The 19,726-nt window shown below is 33.9% G+C and overlaps 1 protein-coding gene across 2 annotated transcripts in view; it reads left to right on the plus strand.

Annotated features, from left to right (window-relative positions):
* Positions 1 to 19,206, plus strand: part of iffo2a (intermediate filament family orphan 2a) — a 38,512-nt gene extending 19,306 nt beyond the window's left edge. The window contains exons 2-9 of one of the 2 annotated variants that reach the window (XM_005162200.6): positions 4,490 to 4,550; positions 6,083 to 6,181; positions 8,374 to 8,550; positions 9,255 to 9,400; positions 11,596 to 11,836; positions 14,887 to 14,976; positions 15,061 to 15,197; positions 18,683 to 19,206. In XM_005162200.6, coding sequence (XP_005162257.1) covers positions 4,490 to 4,550; positions 6,083 to 6,181; positions 8,374 to 8,550; positions 9,255 to 9,400; positions 11,596 to 11,836; positions 14,887 to 14,976; positions 15,061 to 15,197; positions 18,683 to 18,818 — 1,087 coding nt within the window. In that variant the 3' untranslated portion in view covers positions 18,819 to 19,206. The remainder of the gene's footprint in view (positions 1 to 4,489; positions 4,551 to 6,082; positions 6,182 to 8,373; positions 8,551 to 9,254; positions 9,401 to 11,595; positions 11,837 to 14,886; positions 14,977 to 15,060; positions 15,198 to 18,682) is intronic. The other variant, XM_001919891.8, reaches the window with a different exon arrangement.
* Positions 19,207 to 19,726: the final 520 nt, after the last annotated feature.

Consider the following 19,726-nt stretch of genomic DNA (forward strand, 5'->3'; position numbering starts at 1 on the left):
AAAATCTAAAAATAAAACAAAAATGCAATCTGCACTGCTAAATAAAAGTACAAAAACTGCCACAGGGTCATTCTTCCCAAGGGATCAAAGAGAACATTTATTAATCTGGACTTTGTACATACAATCGAAAACTGTTTTATGGTACAGATTCAGCTTTAGTACAATTTGTGTATGATGATAGACATATATGTGTATGATATATATATGACAATATTTGAGAGGTTTTTTTTTTTTAAAGAAATAATAATTCATGAAATCATGCAAATGTTTGGATAACTAATATGACGGTGATTTAATGCTTTACAAAAGTTGCAGACACGTTTATCGATTTCAAATAGCTTTTTTAATGCAAAATTTATTTGTACATTATTTCTTATGTCGATTAAAAAACTTGAATAGGCCTAGACCACTACAATGAAGAAAATTAACTCTAAATCTAAAACTAAATACATTAATAAATACTCTTAACACATGAAAGTGTAAAGCATGCATCCCACAACAAAGGTGGAAAGTTATTGCGTGTCATATTTAACAAACTGTTTACTACAAATTTTATGTAATTTTGCTCACTTGGATAATTGAATTTGTGAAGTTGTTTAAAGAACCAAATTAGCCAGAGATCAATTATCAAGATTAAAATATCCAGGATCTGCAAAATCATCTTAGATCATTTAAGCGAGGTATGAAGAACAGACCCCAGGTTTTCATAATATGTATGTGTATGTGTATAGTTTGTTGTGTAAAATATAATTTGCTATAAAACTATCTAACAGTGTCATTTTAATGTTAATGTACATCATCGCACACAGATAATAAAATAATAATATGTATTAATCCCTGTAGCTCCCTTAATTTACTAGAGAGCGTTCATGATTGACCATGGCCTCGTTATAGGTCAATTGTGTGCATAAAATCCTTGTGTACTTTTTGTTTTTATACTCATGTTAAATTATAGTTTAGCATTAAAATTTTGTAATGTAGTGATAATCGATATAACTTGCTAATCATCATATCAAAGCAGGACCGTTAATAAAGCAGCCTTTTCTCAAAGATTGTGGATATAATACTGAGGAGGAATAAAGCACCAGCAGCTGTTAGGAGGTAGAGAGCATAATACATCCCAGGAGCTACGTTTTTTGCCGTTTTTGTTTTCTCAAATCAACTAGAGGCCGCTGTGTATGCTTTTTCAGATCCCAAATTTCTCTCACGAGTGCCATTCACGCCTGCTGTTCTCTTGTAAATCCATCAGAGGCCATTGTAAACTGACTGTCTACTGACTGAATGACTGACTGGCTGACCAATTGACTGACCCATTGTCCTCCTTCCCTAAACCCAACCAATAGTGTTTTAAAAAGTACCGAAAGACCCATCCACCCCCTTCCCTAAACCTTACCGCAGCGTTTTAAAAAGCAAACCAGAAAAAGAAAAGCCCTTGTCTGATTTTACCACATTTTTTCAGATTTTACCACATTCTCACCCTGTTAACTACTTTTTTATATTATTTTTTAGCTTTTGTTTATGTCTTAACTGCTTCCTGGAACCGTTCTATACCAGACTTGAACCCTGCTGTCGCAGTCAAGTTCGCTCTGCTTCTCAAGTCGTCCTACATGTTGACCTACTGGGAAAAAACTGGTAACAGCAGCCGTCCATATGAATGTAAGCGGTCAGCTAATAAGTGAGAAAAGGAGCAGTGTCATACCGCCCATAGCATTTGTTTTAAAGTTGAAATGCAGCCATAGAAAGCTCTGGCTACATAATTTAACATCTCCAGAAATGTATATAGGGCTACATTTTCAGAATGAGCCTATGTTTATTTAGTAAATGAGAAAACCAAATGCATGCACTCTATTAAATCATGAGAATGTTTATTGTGTATTTGTTTTTATTTGCAAGTAGTCTTCAGGGTTTTGAAAAACTAAACTGGTGTTTACAATTCATTAACCAGACTGTAGCAGCCCAGTATTATGTTCCCCCACAGTTTCATAATAATCCAAAAATATTTCAAATTCCTGTTACAACATAAATGGTGGCACAGTGGGTAGCACAATCGCCTCACAGCAAGAAGGTTGCTGGTTTGAGCCCCAGCTGGGTCAGTTTGGAGTTTGGCAGTGTGGAGTTTGCATGTTTTCCCCTTCCTCTTTATGCTGCGGTTTCCCCACAAGTCCAAAGATGTGGCATAGGTGAATTGGGTGAAGTGTGTGTGCAAGAGTGTGTATGGGTGTTTCCCAGTGTTGGGTTGCAGCTGGAATGGCTGTGTAAAACATGTGCTGAATAAGTTGGTGGTTCATTCTGCTGTGGCGACTCCTGATAAATAAAGGTACTAAGAAAAATAAAGAAAGAATGAACATAAATGTCGCCCTAACTAAAATTGAAATCACAATAAGCCTTAATACCACAAAAAGCTCAATAATCCTCGTATCAAATCACAAAAGACTGCTACTTCTTGAAATTGAAGTATACAGTTCATCATCCGTCGTTTTCTCTCATCTGAGAGCAGCTCAATTCACAAGATGAAGGCTCACAACAGAACTGCTGTGCGTCTCAGTGCAAGCTGTGTTTTGTGGATGAATGAAAAAATGTTTTGACCGTTTTGGGTGAGTCAATGACTACGTTTACATTGACATTAGTAATCAAATTATTTGCCTGAATAAGACAATAATATGATTAAGGTGTCTACATGAGTTGCATTTGAATGTTCCTTTTTATGATCCCGTTTTACATGTTATAGCAGATAACTCGATTAACGTCATTGTGTCATTGAGCTATCTGACTTGTTTCCTTCTGAATTTCATGTAATTTTGAGTGTTTTATTTTTATTTTGTCGACTTAAACTGCTGTTTGGCACTTTCACTTTCATTCGGGAACATTTCTTGCATGCCCCCCGTGACAAACGAGATATTCGATGCGAGTTTGAACTGCTGGAATAGTGAAGATTGAATGGAATTTGATACCGCACGCCGTATAGGAAAAAAAAATCAGCATTTTGCGATGCAGGTGTCTGTGATCCTTCACTGACTCAGTAGGTGCAGAGAATACTGTCAAACGGCCATGTGTGTATAAACTATCCAGTCTCAAAATGCAGTGAAAATACTACATGATGGTAATAGTTTAATTACGTTGTTTACGTGTCTGTACTGCACTTAAATAGTGTGACTAAAATCAGCATACTCCACATGTCTTAATTCCATTTCTTCTTTTTTCGATTATGACTTTAATCAAATTAAATTAATAAAAAATCACTGTTTACATGGTAGACTCTTAATCAGAGTATTGTCCTAATCACATTAAAATCTGATTATTGGTGTCCATGTGACTGTACTCATGTAGATATTAGACATTCATGTAGATATTAGCTTCACTCAATTCCTGAATGAATCAACTGTGGATTGAATGGATGATTTAGTGACTCAGACAGAAGCTTGCTCCCACCTTTTTAAAAGCAATTTAATCTAAATTTAGTAATAAAAATAATGTAGTTTCTATAAAAATGAAATCTTGCACTTTAATTTTGACATGTTCAGTCTGCAGTTTTTCTTTTTTAGTCACTTTTAGCACATTTATAGAAACTATGTGAAACATAGCATTAGAATGTGTTTACAACTTTTGAAAAAGCAAAGGAAAAACATTTTCATTTCTCATCATGCATCAATGTACTCAGACCTCTTTTAAAACAAACGTCAAACCTCTTTTGTAAACAAACGTCATGTTAGTCCACACAATGGAAGTCACGGCACTTCCACAGAAGTGAGAAAGTCATACAGGATTAGTAAGATTTTCATTTCTGGGTGGTCTGTCCCTTTAAGAGCTGCTTTGTTTTTTCTAGAGTCAGACTTCTGATTTATTGAAAATAATGAACTCCTAATAATGAATAGGAATAATTTGTTAGTGAATTCTTGGATTCTCTTTGTCATGTTGTATGTTTGTTTACGTGTTATGCAAGACCAAATCAATATAAAGATGTAATAACTTTACCGTGTAAGATCTTTGTATTATATCACCTTAGATACTGACTTTAAAATATATTTAACCATAACACTAAAGACTAAACCAAGGGCATTCTCGGTCACTAAAAGGCAAGAAGTGGAGAAACTAGCACAATTAAAAGCCTCACAGATTTCTCCTGCAAAATCTAGGCTTTTATTTGCATGTTCTACTATGCTTTACAGTCTCCATAGTGATTTTAAGGGAGCTTGTTAGTGTCTTTCAAGGGTCTCGGGAAGATTCTCAATGGTCATCAGCAGTGTGTGGATATTTGTTTTTCTCAGGTCTCCTTTGAGTATCGGACTGAACATGCTGTGCCTTTTAGACGTCTGTACAGGATTTCCATGCTGTTGTGTTACTAAGCAGTATTAAATGAGTGGTCAATTTAATCACTTTAATAACTTTTGTTCTTCTTTGAGTCAGTCATAGTAATTACAGTATAATTAAACTGACGTTAGATCATGACTTTATCACATTGACAAACTGGGTTGTTGTTGTTGTGTTTCAGATGGGAGGAAGAGGTTTCCAAACGTCAGCAGATGGAGTCTCTGGTGGAGACTTTACAGGAGGTGAGACCTTAAATCGTTTATATAGTGACTGGTTTGAAGTTTGACATCCATACATCTGCACTGATGTATGTCTAGCTTTACAGTAGTTAATTCCAGTGTCATTAAGAAAACAGTACCAAGTTTCAGCTCTGTGTTTTTTTGTTTCATGACTTGTTGGAATACCCAATTATATTTCTGCACCCCGGGTTGCCTTGTTGAAAGACTCTTAAAGCATATGTCCGTGACTGAACTGCGACCTCCGATGGACAGTAGCAGCCTCCGAAATGAGATGCAGATACAGAGATCCACATGAGGTTATTAATTAGCAAATAAATATTATCAATGTAAATATTAGGTGAGCAGGTTACATTGTAACCGCATGTCCAAACAACATGCTGCATGATGAGATTCGCAGTGATAAGCAATTTTGCTGTTTGCACCTGACGGAACACGACAGAAATTTAAATACAGCCATTCAGAAGCACAAATTATTCACTCACTCACTAAATGGTAAGGTTTATAATCTATTTAATATATATTAAATCTTTTTAACATTATTACATGATGAATCACTGATAGTAAGTCACAGTTCTAAAGTTTAATTTCAAACGGTTTATTTTATTTTCAACATCTGAGGTAAACTATCTGCTGCTGCTTTCAGTAGTAAGGCAATAAATGTCATGTAAAATGGCATTTAAACTCACAATATTAACATTTACCACTGAAAAAAGCACATGAGCTGGACCTGAGGTGATCAATTTATCCTGTTGTTTACCTGTTTTAAATAGAGGCTGTTTCTAATATATCAATTAAGGAGTTGGTTAGAACAAAACTCATTTTAATATAGAAAATATTACTTTTATTGTGTTTCATTGCTTTTATTTAGAACAGGGTTAAATCAGCCATTAGGTTCTATTGTCTCAAGGTTGGTGTCGTCAATCTGGCAACCTGCACTTGCGTTTGTTTTGATCCGGGAATGCAATATCTAGTTCAGCCACTGGGTGTCAAAATTACATACTGCACCTTTAATGTATTCATTAACATGAACTAAATGTGAACAATACTTGGACAGCATTTATTAATCATCAAAAGTTAAGAAATCAATAATTGGTTAAATATTTTATTCAAAATATTCATATTCTAGCCAATTGTTATGTTTCAGGAAGAGAATGCTATAAATGACACAATTGTAATTTGAAAATTGAAGAAAGTCTTGTCAGACATTTAGAATAAAACAAAATAAAACATTTTGCTCAAACTCATACATTAAAAAAACGTCCAGTAAATCCAGAGAAACTGAAAACTGTCAAGTTGTCTCTTTTATTCATAGCTCTCACTGTTAAGAAATATTCAGAGACAATGTAATTAAGATTGGCTTGATTACTGTAGTTTTCTAGCATTTAAGCTACACAAAACCTTGTATCAAAATAATTAGGTAAATGAGTTTAGCTAAAAATAGCCATGGAAACTATTACCTTCATTTTCACCCTTTATTTAGTTTTTTTTTTTTTTTTACTATGCACTGCTAAATTTTCGAAACCCTCTCATTACAGACTGTTCAGTCGTCTGAAGTGGCACAAGGAGAACTGAATGAGAAGGTTGAGCGTCTTAAAACAGAGCTGGTGGTCTTCAAGAGCCTCATGCCTAATGATGTGAGTGTACTTCTATATCTGCTGTCCAATGACATGCAAAACATGCAAATCTCCTTTTACAACACTGCCTCATTAAAACAGCGGAAACAGCAATATCGTTTGACGGCAGCTGTGAGAGATTACAAGATTGACTGTCAGGGAAATTAAGATGAACCTGTAGGTAAATTTGCCATTAGGCTGAATAGATAGCCATAGATCAGTGTGGACAAACAGACAGTGAAGCAGGCAGGCAGTTCTGGGCCTGGAACAGATGTATATTGTTCTCGTGTTGAGTTGATGTTGCTCTGTCCCAGTAATACAGCAGAGTTGAGTGCTGCTTCCCTGGATGTGTTCCTTACTGTCAATGAACACAAAAAGAAGCCGGGCCATCTGTTGCTGCCGGATGAGCTTTGAGCTTTTTTATCTGACTTTTGAGTTATTTTAGGCTTATAATATAATATAGTATAATGTAATATGCTGTTGTTGTTATTGTTGAAGGTTATTTCTGCAAATGAACAAAAAAGAAAACTTTAACTCAATTCTCTTTTTTTCATTTAGTTTCTCATAGTTCAAAATTGCAAGATTAGATCCTTCAATTGCAAGGCAGTCTATGGAGACACAATTGTGAGAAATAAAGTTGTAAACTGAGAAAAGTCAAGATTAAAAAAAAATGCTACATAGAAATTGCGAATTGAAATTCTTTGTGTATTTTGCAATTCTAAGATGGAAATATTTGTTTTTATGAGGTCATTTATTTATTATTTTATTCATTTACTTCTGGACAGTTAGCCAACTTCCATGTGTTATTACTTACAAACTATTTAAATATTAATCATGATAAAAAGGCAAGTTTATGTATATAGCACATTTCATATATAATGGTAATTAAAAGTGTTTACATAAACAGCAAGAAAAAAACTAGAAAATAAAAATGATTAAAATAGTTAAAAATGATTAAAAACAGTCATATTTTGAGTCATAAAAACAGTCAAAAAGTCATATTTTAAATGTCAAGTTATACATTTAAACTTTAAAAAGTGCACTGGCAGCTAATGAAAAGTGGAGTTAATGAAAATACTAAAATGAAATTCAAAATATGACTGTTTTTAATCATTTTTAACTATTTTAATCATTTTTATTTTCTAGTTTTTTTCTTGCTGTTTATGTAAACACTTTTAATTACCATTATATATGAAATGTGCTATATAAATAAACTTGCCTTTTTTTATCATGATTAATATTAAAATAGTTTTTAAGTAATTAGCCCCCTTTGATTTTTTTTCTTTTTTAAATATTAAATCTTAACAGTATGTCTGATAATATTTTTTTATTCTTCTTGAGAAAGTCTTATTTGTTTTATTTCGGCTAAAATAAAAGCAAATTTTTTAAATTTTCAAACACCATTTTAATTACAAAGTTATTAGCCTCTTTAAGCTATATTTTTTTCAATAGTCTACAGAACAAACCATTATTATACATTAACTTGCCTAATTACCCTAACCTGCCTAGTTAACCTAGTTAAGCTTTTTAAATGTCACATTAAGCTGTATGGAAGTGTCTTGAAAAATATCTAGTAAAATATTCTGTTCTGTCATCATGGCAAAGATAAAATAATTCAGTTTTTAGAGATGGATTATTAAAACTATTGTGTTTAGGAATGTGTTGAAAAAAATATTCTCGATGATAAACAGAAATTGCTAATAATTCGGGGGGCTAATAATTCTGATTAATTCTGATTCTGATATAAAAATTATATATATATATATATATATATATATATATATATACATACACATACATACAGATAGATAGATAGATAGATAGATAGATAGATAGATAGATAGATAGATAGATAGATAGATAGATAGATAGATAGATAGATAGATAGATAGATAGATAGATAGATAGATAGATAGATAGATAGATAGATAGATAGATAGATAGATAGATAGATAGATAGATAGATAGATAGATAGATAGATATTAAGTTTTTTAAAATGTAATAAAGTCTAAATGTTCTAATGTATTTTCCTTATTTGCTTTAAGACTTGATAGAATATTTACTTTCTGCATATAGTACATTTGAGGCATATTTTAAATAGCAAATTAGGTCAGTTACAAAATAAATAAATAAATAAATGTCATGCTAAATCTGTGCAAGACAATTTAGCCTCAAATGACTTTTCTTAACATTCTTGCGCATTCTTGTACAGGAAGTGTCTGACTTGGACAGTAAAATCCAGGAGAAAGCCATGAAGGTAGATATGGACATCTGCAGACGCATTGACATCACGGCCAAGCTGTGTGATGTGGCCCAGCAGAGAAACTCGGAGGACATGACTAAAATACTGCACGGCAGCTCATCCAGAGCTTCAGTCGAGCAGAAAGGAGTGCGTTAACCTCCAGTCTCTGTTAATGATGCACAGCTTCAGATAATGCTCTTAACAATTTTACTTAATCAGGAGCCTAAATCTGATTTATAGTTTGTGGAGTTTATATAACAGCTTATCATGCAATTGCAGTCTTCCAGCAATCTGAGAGAGTACATGTGTATGCAAGATAATTTTAATTTTAATATATCTTTAATACATTTTGAAGGAATCAAAATATATATTTGTATACATATACCTATTGATTTACAAGTTGAAATACCCACTTCATTTTCAACTAGAAATTACATAGCAGCACTACTGCAACACCAAATATTTGCAAATATCAAGATCCTCTTTAACTATGAATTAAATCAATCAGTTATTGTTTGTATCATGTCTTTCTGCTGCAACAGACTACTGGTTTAGCTATTCCTATAACAAAATTTAAGAGAGAGAGTTGTGTGTCTTTAATCTTGTTGTTTTTTACAATTAAAGAACAATTGTCCCCTCAAATATGGTATAGCCAGTAATTTCTGACCATGTGGGGATATTTGTAGCTCCTCATGAGCAAAACGGATCTAAATTATACATTAATAAGAATTTTACTTTGAACAAAATGTAAAAATGTGTAATGTTTTCTGTGAGGGTTTGGTTTAGAGAAAGGCTTGAGACAGAATATACAGTTTGTACAGTATAAAAATCAGTGTGTGTCTTTGTTGTAGGGGATGGTCGTATGCAGGAGAAAGGAGTGTAAGGGTGACTCAGAGGAGCAGAGAGTGGAGGCTGATGGTGATTGCACTCATCATGAGGAGGATGTGCCTGCTTCTCTCAACATCACTGATGAGATGAAGAGGATGCTCAACCAGCTGTGAGTCCTCGTAACATCTTCTCATTCTTCCATTTGTGTGAATGATTTGGTTTTAGTGCTTGTAAGTGCATTTGTTGTTAGGGGTTTCTAGCTATTTACAATGAAAGTTTAGAGTTAGTTCCTGTAAATTAGCAGGTACCTTGATGTCAAAACGACATTTAAAAACATGAAATCAATTTGATGTCAAAACGTTAAAATTCATTTGACGTTTTGATGCCATTTTGACCACAAAAATAATGACACAAAAATTTTATAAAGTTAGAAAACTTGCATTCATCATTCAGCTTAAATTCCAAAAAACAAATTTACTCTGGAGTTTGTATCCTAACAATGCATGTAAACTACCATGATGACAAAACAATATCAAACTAAGCTCTAACATTGGCATCAAAAACATTCTTGATGTGTTTTTTGACACCAACGTTAGTTGTGAGCAGAGGAAAGCCACGATCATGGATATACATGCTAGTAAATTATTTTACACTGTTACTTTTTTGTAGCTCAAAATGTACTACTTTAAAGAACCCTAACTCATTGGAAATGCCCACTGCCTACATTTTTGTAAAACCACAAAACATGCTTACACATACATTTGCTATAGCTACACTTTCTTCTTTTTCACACACACATTATTATTACAGTGCAGATTGTCATCAAACTAAGCCTTATTTGCTGTTTTTTGTTTTTGCTTGTATCTCTATGGTTAGCTCATTTATAATTTAGACCTGTTGAGGCGGTAATTGTGGGAAATTGTGTGCATAAATCAGTCACAGATACGTGTCCTGGCATATCCGTAAACAGAAAGTAGAAGGTTTGGGTATTCTGGCTTGTGTTATGGTGTGGGAATGATACAGAGCTGAAAGATAGCTGTCATTATATTGTAAAATTGTACAATGAAACATGCAAATGGGCTGTATGCACGCAGACTTTTAATTCTTAGCCAGCAGCCCAAAAGCTTCCGTCTTTCCATTACAAAATTTTCATGTTTAAAATCTGATTTCTTTAAAAATCAGCGATATTTACTTCCTGTTAATATGATAATATGTGGGTTAAGATCCGACAAGAAGCACTGCATAAAATTACATTTCTCCCCGCCAATTGTGAAATTGAAAATAGTCACATCAAGCTTTCACCGGAAGTTTATGGTTGGCTTTAAAACTCTAGCTGTGCATAGAGCCCATTAAAAACACAACACACATGTAGGATGCAGTGTTTTATATAACTGGTATTAGTTTTCATAAATAATTTTGCGTTGGTGCACAATAAACTGTCTACATTGTTGAATGGAAATCTGCCAAGATATCAGTGTTTGTTTGTTTATTTATTTATTTCATTTTATATATTATTATTTTTTAAGAAACCTTATTAGAGGTAACATTATTAACGGATCTAAGAAAGAAAATCTGCCTAGAACTGATTGTCTGAGTTTGTTTGTTATTCTAAACACTTTCTGCCACCTAGTGTTCATATGATGAACATGCTCATTCTCTGTCCTCTATATTTTCTTTTTTATGCTCAATATTTTTCATTTGTTGCTATTGCTAACTGATTATTTTTACTTGATCTTTTTAACCTCTTTAATTATTTAATTACAGTCAGTCTTTTTGCATGTAATTCAATTTTTAATATATATGTGACCATGGAGCACAAAACCAGTTGCAATTGAATATTTTGGGGACATTGGGTTTAATACATCAAATTAATGCTGAATAAATAAGCTTTGCATTGATGTATACTTTGTTAGGATAGGATAATATTCAGCCAAGATGGAATTTTTTGAAAATCTGAAAACTGAGGGATCAAGAAAATAAAAAATCTAAATATCAAGAAAATCACCTTTAATTTGTTCAAGCTTCATTCTTAGCAATGTGCATTAATAATAAAAGATAGGTTTTAATATATTTTCAGTTGGAAATGTACAAAATATCTTCATGGAACATGATCTTACTTAGTATTCTAATTATTATTATTATTATTTATTTTTTTCATAAAAGACCAATACAACATGTATCTGACTTTTGCTAACAAGGCTGCTTATGTGCTCCAGGGTCACATATTTGTTCTCCTCTTATATACTGACATCCTTAGTTTGTAATTTTGGGATTGTGGATCTGTTCATTTTATTTTATTTTTCCTCTTTTTCCCTTTTCCCCCTGTGTTTCCTCTTTTCTGTCCGCTGGCTGTCTTGTGCACAGAGGTTGCTCAGCTAATTGGTTTGTTGGCAGGAGGGAAACATTTGAGTTCGATGATGACTGTGACAGCCTGGCGTGGGAAGAGACTGAGGAAACGCTTTTGCTCTGGGAGGATTTCAGTCACTACAACAGTCTGAACTCTAACACCACCAGCGCTCACACCACCACCACCTCCACCGCCGCAGCTGGCACAGCCGTCTCCATGTCATGTGCATCAGAGTCTCACGGTGAAACACACGAACAGGTGAAACGCAAAGTCACCAGACTCCATTAGACCATAGATAAAAGTAGATCAAATGAACTAAGTGTAATAAGACTGTATATTAACCCTGTATCTAAACTGAATTAACTAATCCAAATACAGCAGGCAACTCTTGAAGTAGGCAAGTGCCAAACAAATATGCTAAGCTAATAATACTCTACTGAGGGTTAAAAAGCACAAAAAAAAAATATTAGTGAAGTGATTCTAGATCATTTAAAGACAATTAACTTTTACTTATATTATGACATTCTTACACTGTAAACTAAGCCAGTACAACAACAAAAAAAAACATAATCCTTATTTCCTTTCGCTTTCTTGTTCACTCAACTTTTGAAAACATCAGGGGCCTCATGTACGAAGACTTGCGTGGAAATCTTACTAAAACATTGCGTACGCACAAAGCTGTAAATGTGCGTACGCAGAAAAAATTTCAGATGTATGAAACACTGCGTACGCCGAATCTCACGCATATTTTTTTGTACATCTGAATGAACGTGAAACTGAGCGCAACATGCACGAGCACAAAACCCCTCCCTACCTCCTCCCCCGTATAAATATGCTAATGACTATGCGTATGGCAAAACCCAACGAAAAAGCAATGTCAAAATCAAGCAAAAAGAGAAACTTTGAACAGAATGTGAATTGGAGGTGCTGCTTTCGGAGGTAGACCGGAGAAAAGCGGTGTTATTTGCAAGTTTGTTCTCCGGAATTAACAACAAAAGAAAAAAATAGAGTGGGAGAGTTTAGCTGATGCGGTTAACACATTTGGGTCTGAACATCGCACTGAGTGCATTAAAAAAAAGAAATAGTGTGGTTTATATCTGTAAAATGTTGCAGGATGCTTAACAGTCTCAGTGGCGCTACTCGTAAGACGAATGTGATCATGAATTGATACGTTCGAGCAAGAACTCGGCCCGAATCCAGCGTTTGGTGAACTCTTTCTTGTTTTTTCCCCCGCTACATATCAGATTTTGCCAACTATTTATCACGAGAAAGACAAGTAGGAATCATCAATAAGTTCATATCAATAAGCATCATATTTTATTTGCACATTTATTGAATGGAAATGTTTCTGATTCACGCATGCAAATTCATCTTCAGATAGTGTCTTTATAGCAATGTGCGTGCGGTAGATCGCTCAGATTACATTGGGAAAACAGGCGACTGCTGCAAATTGTGCTTTAATGTTTAGCTGGTCAAATGTATGGTATGGAAACCTTATTTCTTTTTAGTTTTGCTAACTGAACATTTTTTTTTTTTTTTTTTGTCTGCAGAACTGGAATGCTTGAAGTTACGTACAAAAAAACTCATAATCCTTATTTTCTTTCAGGTTTTTTTTTTTGTGTGTACTCAACTTTGGAAAACATCAGCTGCATTGACCTAAAATGGTCAAGTTGAGTAAACAGATAATCTCAGAATTTTTATTTTCTTTCATTTTTTTCGTTAACTCAATTTTTGAAAACATCTGCTGCACTGACCTGAAATGTTTGAAGTTGAGTGAACAAAAAAACTCCTTTGGAAATTGGTACTAAAAAACAAAACATTATCAGAAGAAACAAACATAGTTCAATAAAAAAAAAAAACTAAAACAGAGACAAATGTTAACAAAACATTTACTAGATTTATTTGTTATGCAAAATGTTTTGTAATGCTTCACATGGAAAAACAAGACTCAGCAAAGGGTCTGTGAGAATAAGTTGTCTTTTATAGTCCTAGTAATCAGTCCATCGTGAGCTTCCAGCTATGTGTGTGTAATCGGGTTCCTCCATTTGAATTTTTAGTTGAGCATTTGATTTGCCATTTAATTGTTACAGAAATTAACAGAGTTGTTAATGAATTTTAAATATCAAATACATTTGATTTCTCATTTGAGAATGCATTTTGACTTAATATTTGATTGTTTGAGCGTTTGATTTATCATTTGGGTAGTTGTTTTGAAAGTTCAATATGTTATTTGATCTTTTTATCTAATTTTTATCTTATTTTGTTAGGAAAAAATTTTCATATATCCGCATAACAGTTAAATACAAATTATCAGTCCACATGTGCTAAGCGTTTTTCTTTGTAGAGCGAACTAGGTAAATGTGAGATGAAAATTCACATTAAAAGTCTTTCTTTAGCTTTGCCAATATTTAAGTAGTATTTTGTTGTTGTTGTTAATAATAATGACATCAATGTTATTATTGGTGTTACTATTATTTTTTTCTATGTTGTCAGGGGTAGAAATGCTGCAACCTTAATTTTTTCAAGTGAGGAGGATTTACTCAACTTAAAGTAACAAGTTGGCAGAAGTTTTTATTAATACTTAAAATATTTGTTTTCTGTTTTATTTTGGTACATTTTTAAATAAGTTGCTTTTTATTTTTATCCTTTTTTATTTGTATTTTTACTTTATTTTTTTATATGTATATAGTTTAAATTATATTTTTAACAAATAATAATAAATTAAATAATATGTATAGTTTAAATAACATTTAATGTTTATCCTATTTCACGTAATTCAAAATAATTAAATTTTCATGATTTATTTAAATGCAATAATACCATTCAAAACCATTCAAAGTAAAGTAATACTTTTATTCATTAATAATGCTTTAAATCAATCAGAAGAGAAAATTTATAAACCATATTTTAAATGCCAATTCAACTTACCTAAATTATTTCCAAAGGATCATTTCACACGTTAGACTGGATTAATGATGCTAAAAATTAAGTTGTAGTATCACATGAAATTACATTTTCAAACATATTACAGTACTACTGCTTTTATAAATTTTGATACGCTTTTTTCATCTCCAAATGTGTAAACTTAAATAGTAAAAACCTTACATTCAAACACTTTTGAATTTTAGTGTTTTATTAAAGCAGTGTGTTGCCTAAAAATACTCTATTGTATGTCTCTCAAATGTGAAGTTTCATAAATATGCAGTCTTGCTAATATTGACTGGACTAACTATAAAACAGAGATAAATCCACTCCTGACAGTATTGTTAATAATACATAACACATTAATGCATATACTCTCCTACTAGGATCGAAGTCTGGGGAGCCTCATACATGAAACAGAGTCTCTGTTTAAAACCAGAGAGCAGGAGTATCAGGACACAATCGGACAGATTGAGGTTAGAGAACATTTGTGAATGACGAGCTTTATCTGACATTTGCCTCAAGTTTATTTAAGATTAACCACAGTCTTGCTCTTACAGCTGGAACTGGCCACAGCCAAGAATGACATGAACAGACACCTGCATGAGTACATGGAGATGTGCAGTATGAAGAGAGGCCTGGATGTCCAGATGGAGACCTGCCGGAGGCTCATCCAAAGCACGGCCCCAACCGGCAGGTCAGTTTAGCTGTACTTTAAAGGGTTAGTTCACCCAAAAATTAAAGTTTGGCAATTAATTACTCATCCTCATGCTGTGTAAACATTTGTTCATGTTCAGAACACAAATTTAAATATTTTAGGTGGTATCCAAGAGCTCCCTCATTCGCCATAGACAAGCAACTGTCCCAACTACTAAATAAACTTCCTCAAAGCAGGCCATATGCCTTCAGTGGTTCAATCAGAATATCATCAAGCTACAATAATACTTCTGTGTGCACATAAAACAAAGATAACAATTTTATTCAACAGTTTCTATTCCTCGTGTTTTCTATTCACGTGTTTTCTAAGGTCTTCTGATGCTTTGTTTCAAACAGAGGAAGTCACGCACTGGAATCTTAGGGCGGCATACTGTACTGTACATCAGCATACTGTACATCACTGCACAGTGCTTGTGAATGTGCACCCTATACTAATACTGAAAAGGAAAAAACTGTTGAAAAAATTCATTATTTTTGCTTTGTGCACAAAATTATTCTCGTAGTTTCTTAATGTTCCGATTGAACCAATGAACATAAGGGGCCCTATCATACACCCGGCGCAATGTGGCGCAAGGCGCGGGGCAATACTTGTTTGCTAGTTTCAGCTTGGCGCCAGAGTCGTTTTGAGGCGTTGCGCCACGCTCTTTAAATAGCAAATGCATTTGCGCTCATACAGTATGTGCGCCCATAGGCGTTCTGGTCTAAAAAGGAAGGCGTTCTGAGGCGCACTGCTGGCACGTTGCTATTTTGAGAGACTATAGTAGATTTTTCATTAGACCAAAACAAACCCGGTCTAAACTCCAGCGCATAGTTGCGCCTCGCTTACACACTGCTTAATAGCCTACACACAAGATGTAGAGCAATACGCAAATATCTTTATGATATGAAAAAAATTAAATATTAAGGATAGGCCTATATATAGGATATATTAAGAATATATACAGGAAATAAATATAAAAGGATTAAAATATTACAAAACCTATTATTTTCTAGCCTACATAAATATGAAAAACCATTGCTTTTTTGCCTTCTTCATCTCAGGAGGCTTTTTCAGTTCATTTATAACAATTTGCTTTTGTATAATGTTATTATTATTATTAGCAGTATTATTTATTATATCCATTTTTATATTTGTTTTATTAAAAACAAGCTTAGATTTGCCCACCTGCAGGTTTTAGACCATATGGGGCACAGCATGTGTTTTAGGATATACCTCAGGTTTTTGAGCACACTTCATTATTATTGTTCATTTATTCGTTTGCTGGAAATTAGAAATGAATTAAGAAATAGTTTTGAAACAAATATTTATGCTTAACAAACAAAATTAATTATTTATAGGCTAATTGATGTCTGTTTCCCAGAGATGGGTTGCAGCTGGAAGGGCATCCACTGTGTAAAAACTTGCTGGATAAGTTGGCGGTTCATTCGCTGTGGCGACACCAGATTAATAAAGGGACTAAGCCGACAAGAAAATGAAATTAAATGAAATTGAAGTCGGTGCGTAAAGGTTTCCCTATCCAAGAGCGAAAGTTAAAGTAGATTGATTATCTCTCATTCTTGCACGGTAGATGCTCTGTTTAACTGTTTTCTGTTAAAAAAACTGTTAACTGTTTGCTTGTGAAATGCTCAGTTTTTCCACTTACACTTACTTTACGTCACAGCTGGCTCTTAAAGGGAATGGGAGATGAGACTCTGATTGGTTTATTCTCAAAACACACCTTTAACTTATTAAGAAAATAAACTCGACCCTTTTAGACCATGCGCCACGTCGCAAAGCGAATTTTCCCATCCTCAAATTAGCAAATATGGATTCTGAAACGCCCTGAAAGCGTTTGCGCCCTGCACTTTCCGTTTTACGCATGGACCGTCAAAATAGAGCCTAAGATGTATTTTGTGAACTTTTAACTTTTGTGACTTATTGCTGTCTAGAAGGATCAGACAGCTCTCAGATTTAATCTAAAGGATCTTAATTTTTTGAAAACAATCTTAGGTTTTGAGGGTTAGGAATGACATGTGGGTGAGCAATTGTAATTTTTGCTTGTTTTTGTTTTTTCAAAACAGAAATGTAATTTTTGCGTGAACTAACCCTTTAAATTAAACTGTATGCATTGTAAAGAACACAATTGATTTGTGTTGTGACAACATAAAGGAGTTAAATTTATTTATTACTTTTAAGTAGACTGGACATAAAACAATTCAGTTGTCCCCCAAAACATTCAAGAATTGTGTTGTCTCAGCTTATTTAAATTAAGTAGTTTGAACAAACAGCATTTTTTAAGTGTCTGGTCTAAGTGAAGTATACTTTGTTTTGTTGTGGTGTTTATGTGTCCTTTACTGCTTCATGCCTCCTACTTCTTTGCCCAATTTAGAACTTTGTTATAAATACTTACTTTCTTATACATGGCAGTAATTCAATGTTAGGCCTAAGGCAAACCTGTCATCAAACATTTACCCTGTGTTAGATTTTGCTGTATTTGGCTTAACCGTTCTTGGGTGGCTCGCCAATGTATTAGATTACTCTAATACATAAAATAAGTAAACTGACCAAAGTTCTTACGGAGAGAAGACTTTATTGAAGACAATCAATAGTGCAGTTCCTTAGCAGTGATGTTAACCCGTCTGTCTTCAAGTAACTTAACCCAAAGTACTGTCTGTGAGACAGTACTTTATACTAGCATCAAACAAACCATTCTGTTTACGAGGCTCAGCAGGACCCTCTTCAGATGTTTCAGCTGTTGTTTTGCTAATACCCATTGAGATTGTTAAAGGGTCATTTAGTTCACACCTATCAGTTTGTGGGGGTTGAGGCACAGGTCAACCCATCATATCACATCAGAGTTTAATCAATGTAAATGCAACTTAACTAAAATGCACATAATCTTTCACCTGTGATACTATATACTACACTCAAAAAAAATTTTTTTTGCTCGTTCAAACTACTTATTTAAAATGAGCTGAAACAACACAATTCTTGAGATTTCTTTGGGGAAAAAAAAGTTTTTTTATGTTTAATCCACATAAATTTGTTAAAAGTATTAAGTTAACTCAGTCGATTTGTGTTGGGACAACATGATGAATGAATGAATTGTGTGGAAGCCCTCATTTTTACAGTGTACCATAAAACACAATAACGATTTGCATATGATGTGATGTGATGAAGTTTGCCACACTTGTGATGAAATTTGCCAAAGTGTTTGAAAAGGGATTAAATTTGACTTCGGGAAAAGTGTAAGAACCATATCAGAGTCAAATTTCTTCAGTTTGAGGAGTGTGAAGTGAAGCAGTGATAGTATGAGTAAATGCATAGAGAATACTGTAGGATAAAGCTTATCCAATCTTCAATTAGATTAAATAATTTTGCTAGCCCAAATCACTTTTACTTAACCATTAAAAGTTTCCTAAAGCTTTTTTTTAGTTACCTGATTTTTTTTTTACATTTTCTCCTCTTTTTTTTTCTGGCTGCAGACAATCGCCCTCTCTCAGCTCTGTGGCCAGCAGTGATTCAGGAAACACTGATGACATTCAGGATGAGCTGGAGCCCGATGGATTGAAAGACGGAGAAAAAGACGGAGAAGTGGAAATGAATGGAGAAGTCAGATGATGATCAGCCCTTCATCCTTCTGGTTTCTCAGCTTCTTTGTGAACCAGTCACTCTTTTAAGTGTCTGGTAACCTTTTCATACACAGTACGGCTGAGTGTGGGATTTCAGATTCCCAAAGAGCAAGTATTGGTGCTTTAAAAGCTGTCTTAGAGCAGGACTAATCCAAAACAAACCTGTTCCCTCTTCATCAGCACTGCCAAGGCATGGCTCCATAGTCTTCCTCACTGTAGCTTTAACTGAGGCTCACTCTTTACAATTAGATGGATATCATATTTAATTATGCATATTATGGTTGCACTTTGCAATAAGGTTGTATTAGTTCATGTTAGGCTGTGCGGTGGCGCAGTGGGTAGTGCCGGTTCAAGCCTCGGCTGGGTCAGTTGGCATTTCTGTGTGGAGTTTGCATGTGTTGGCCTGGCTTTCCTCCGGGTGCTCTGGTCTCCCCCAATATCCAAAGACATGCGCTATAGGTGAATTGGGTGAGCTAAATTGTCCAAAGTGTATTTGTGTGAATGAAAGTGTATGGGTGATTCCCAGTGCTGGGTTGCACCTGGAAGGGCATCCGCTGCGTAAAACATATGCTGGATAAGTTGGCGGTTCATTTGGCTGTGGCGACCCCTGATGAATAAAGGGACTAAGCCAAATAGAAAATCAATGAATAAATAGTTCATGTTAGTTACTCACACAAGCAAAATAAGGTTTATGTGAACTCACAGTGCATTATTTAATGTTTTTAATTAAACCTTAATTAATGTCTATAATGAATTTAATAATGCATAAGTAAGTTTTGAGCGATAATTAATAAATTCTGTACAAGCATAGTTCATTATTAGGTCATGTTAGTAAATACATTCATTAACATTAAGTAATGAAACCTTATTGTAAAGTGTGACCCATGTTAGAATATA

This window comes from Danio rerio, chromosome 23 (assembly GCF_049306965.1).
Source record: "Danio rerio strain Tuebingen ecotype United States chromosome 23, GRCz12tu, whole genome shotgun sequence".
NCBI classification, from domain to species: Eukaryota; Metazoa; Chordata; class Actinopteri; order Cypriniformes; family Danionidae; genus Danio; species Danio rerio.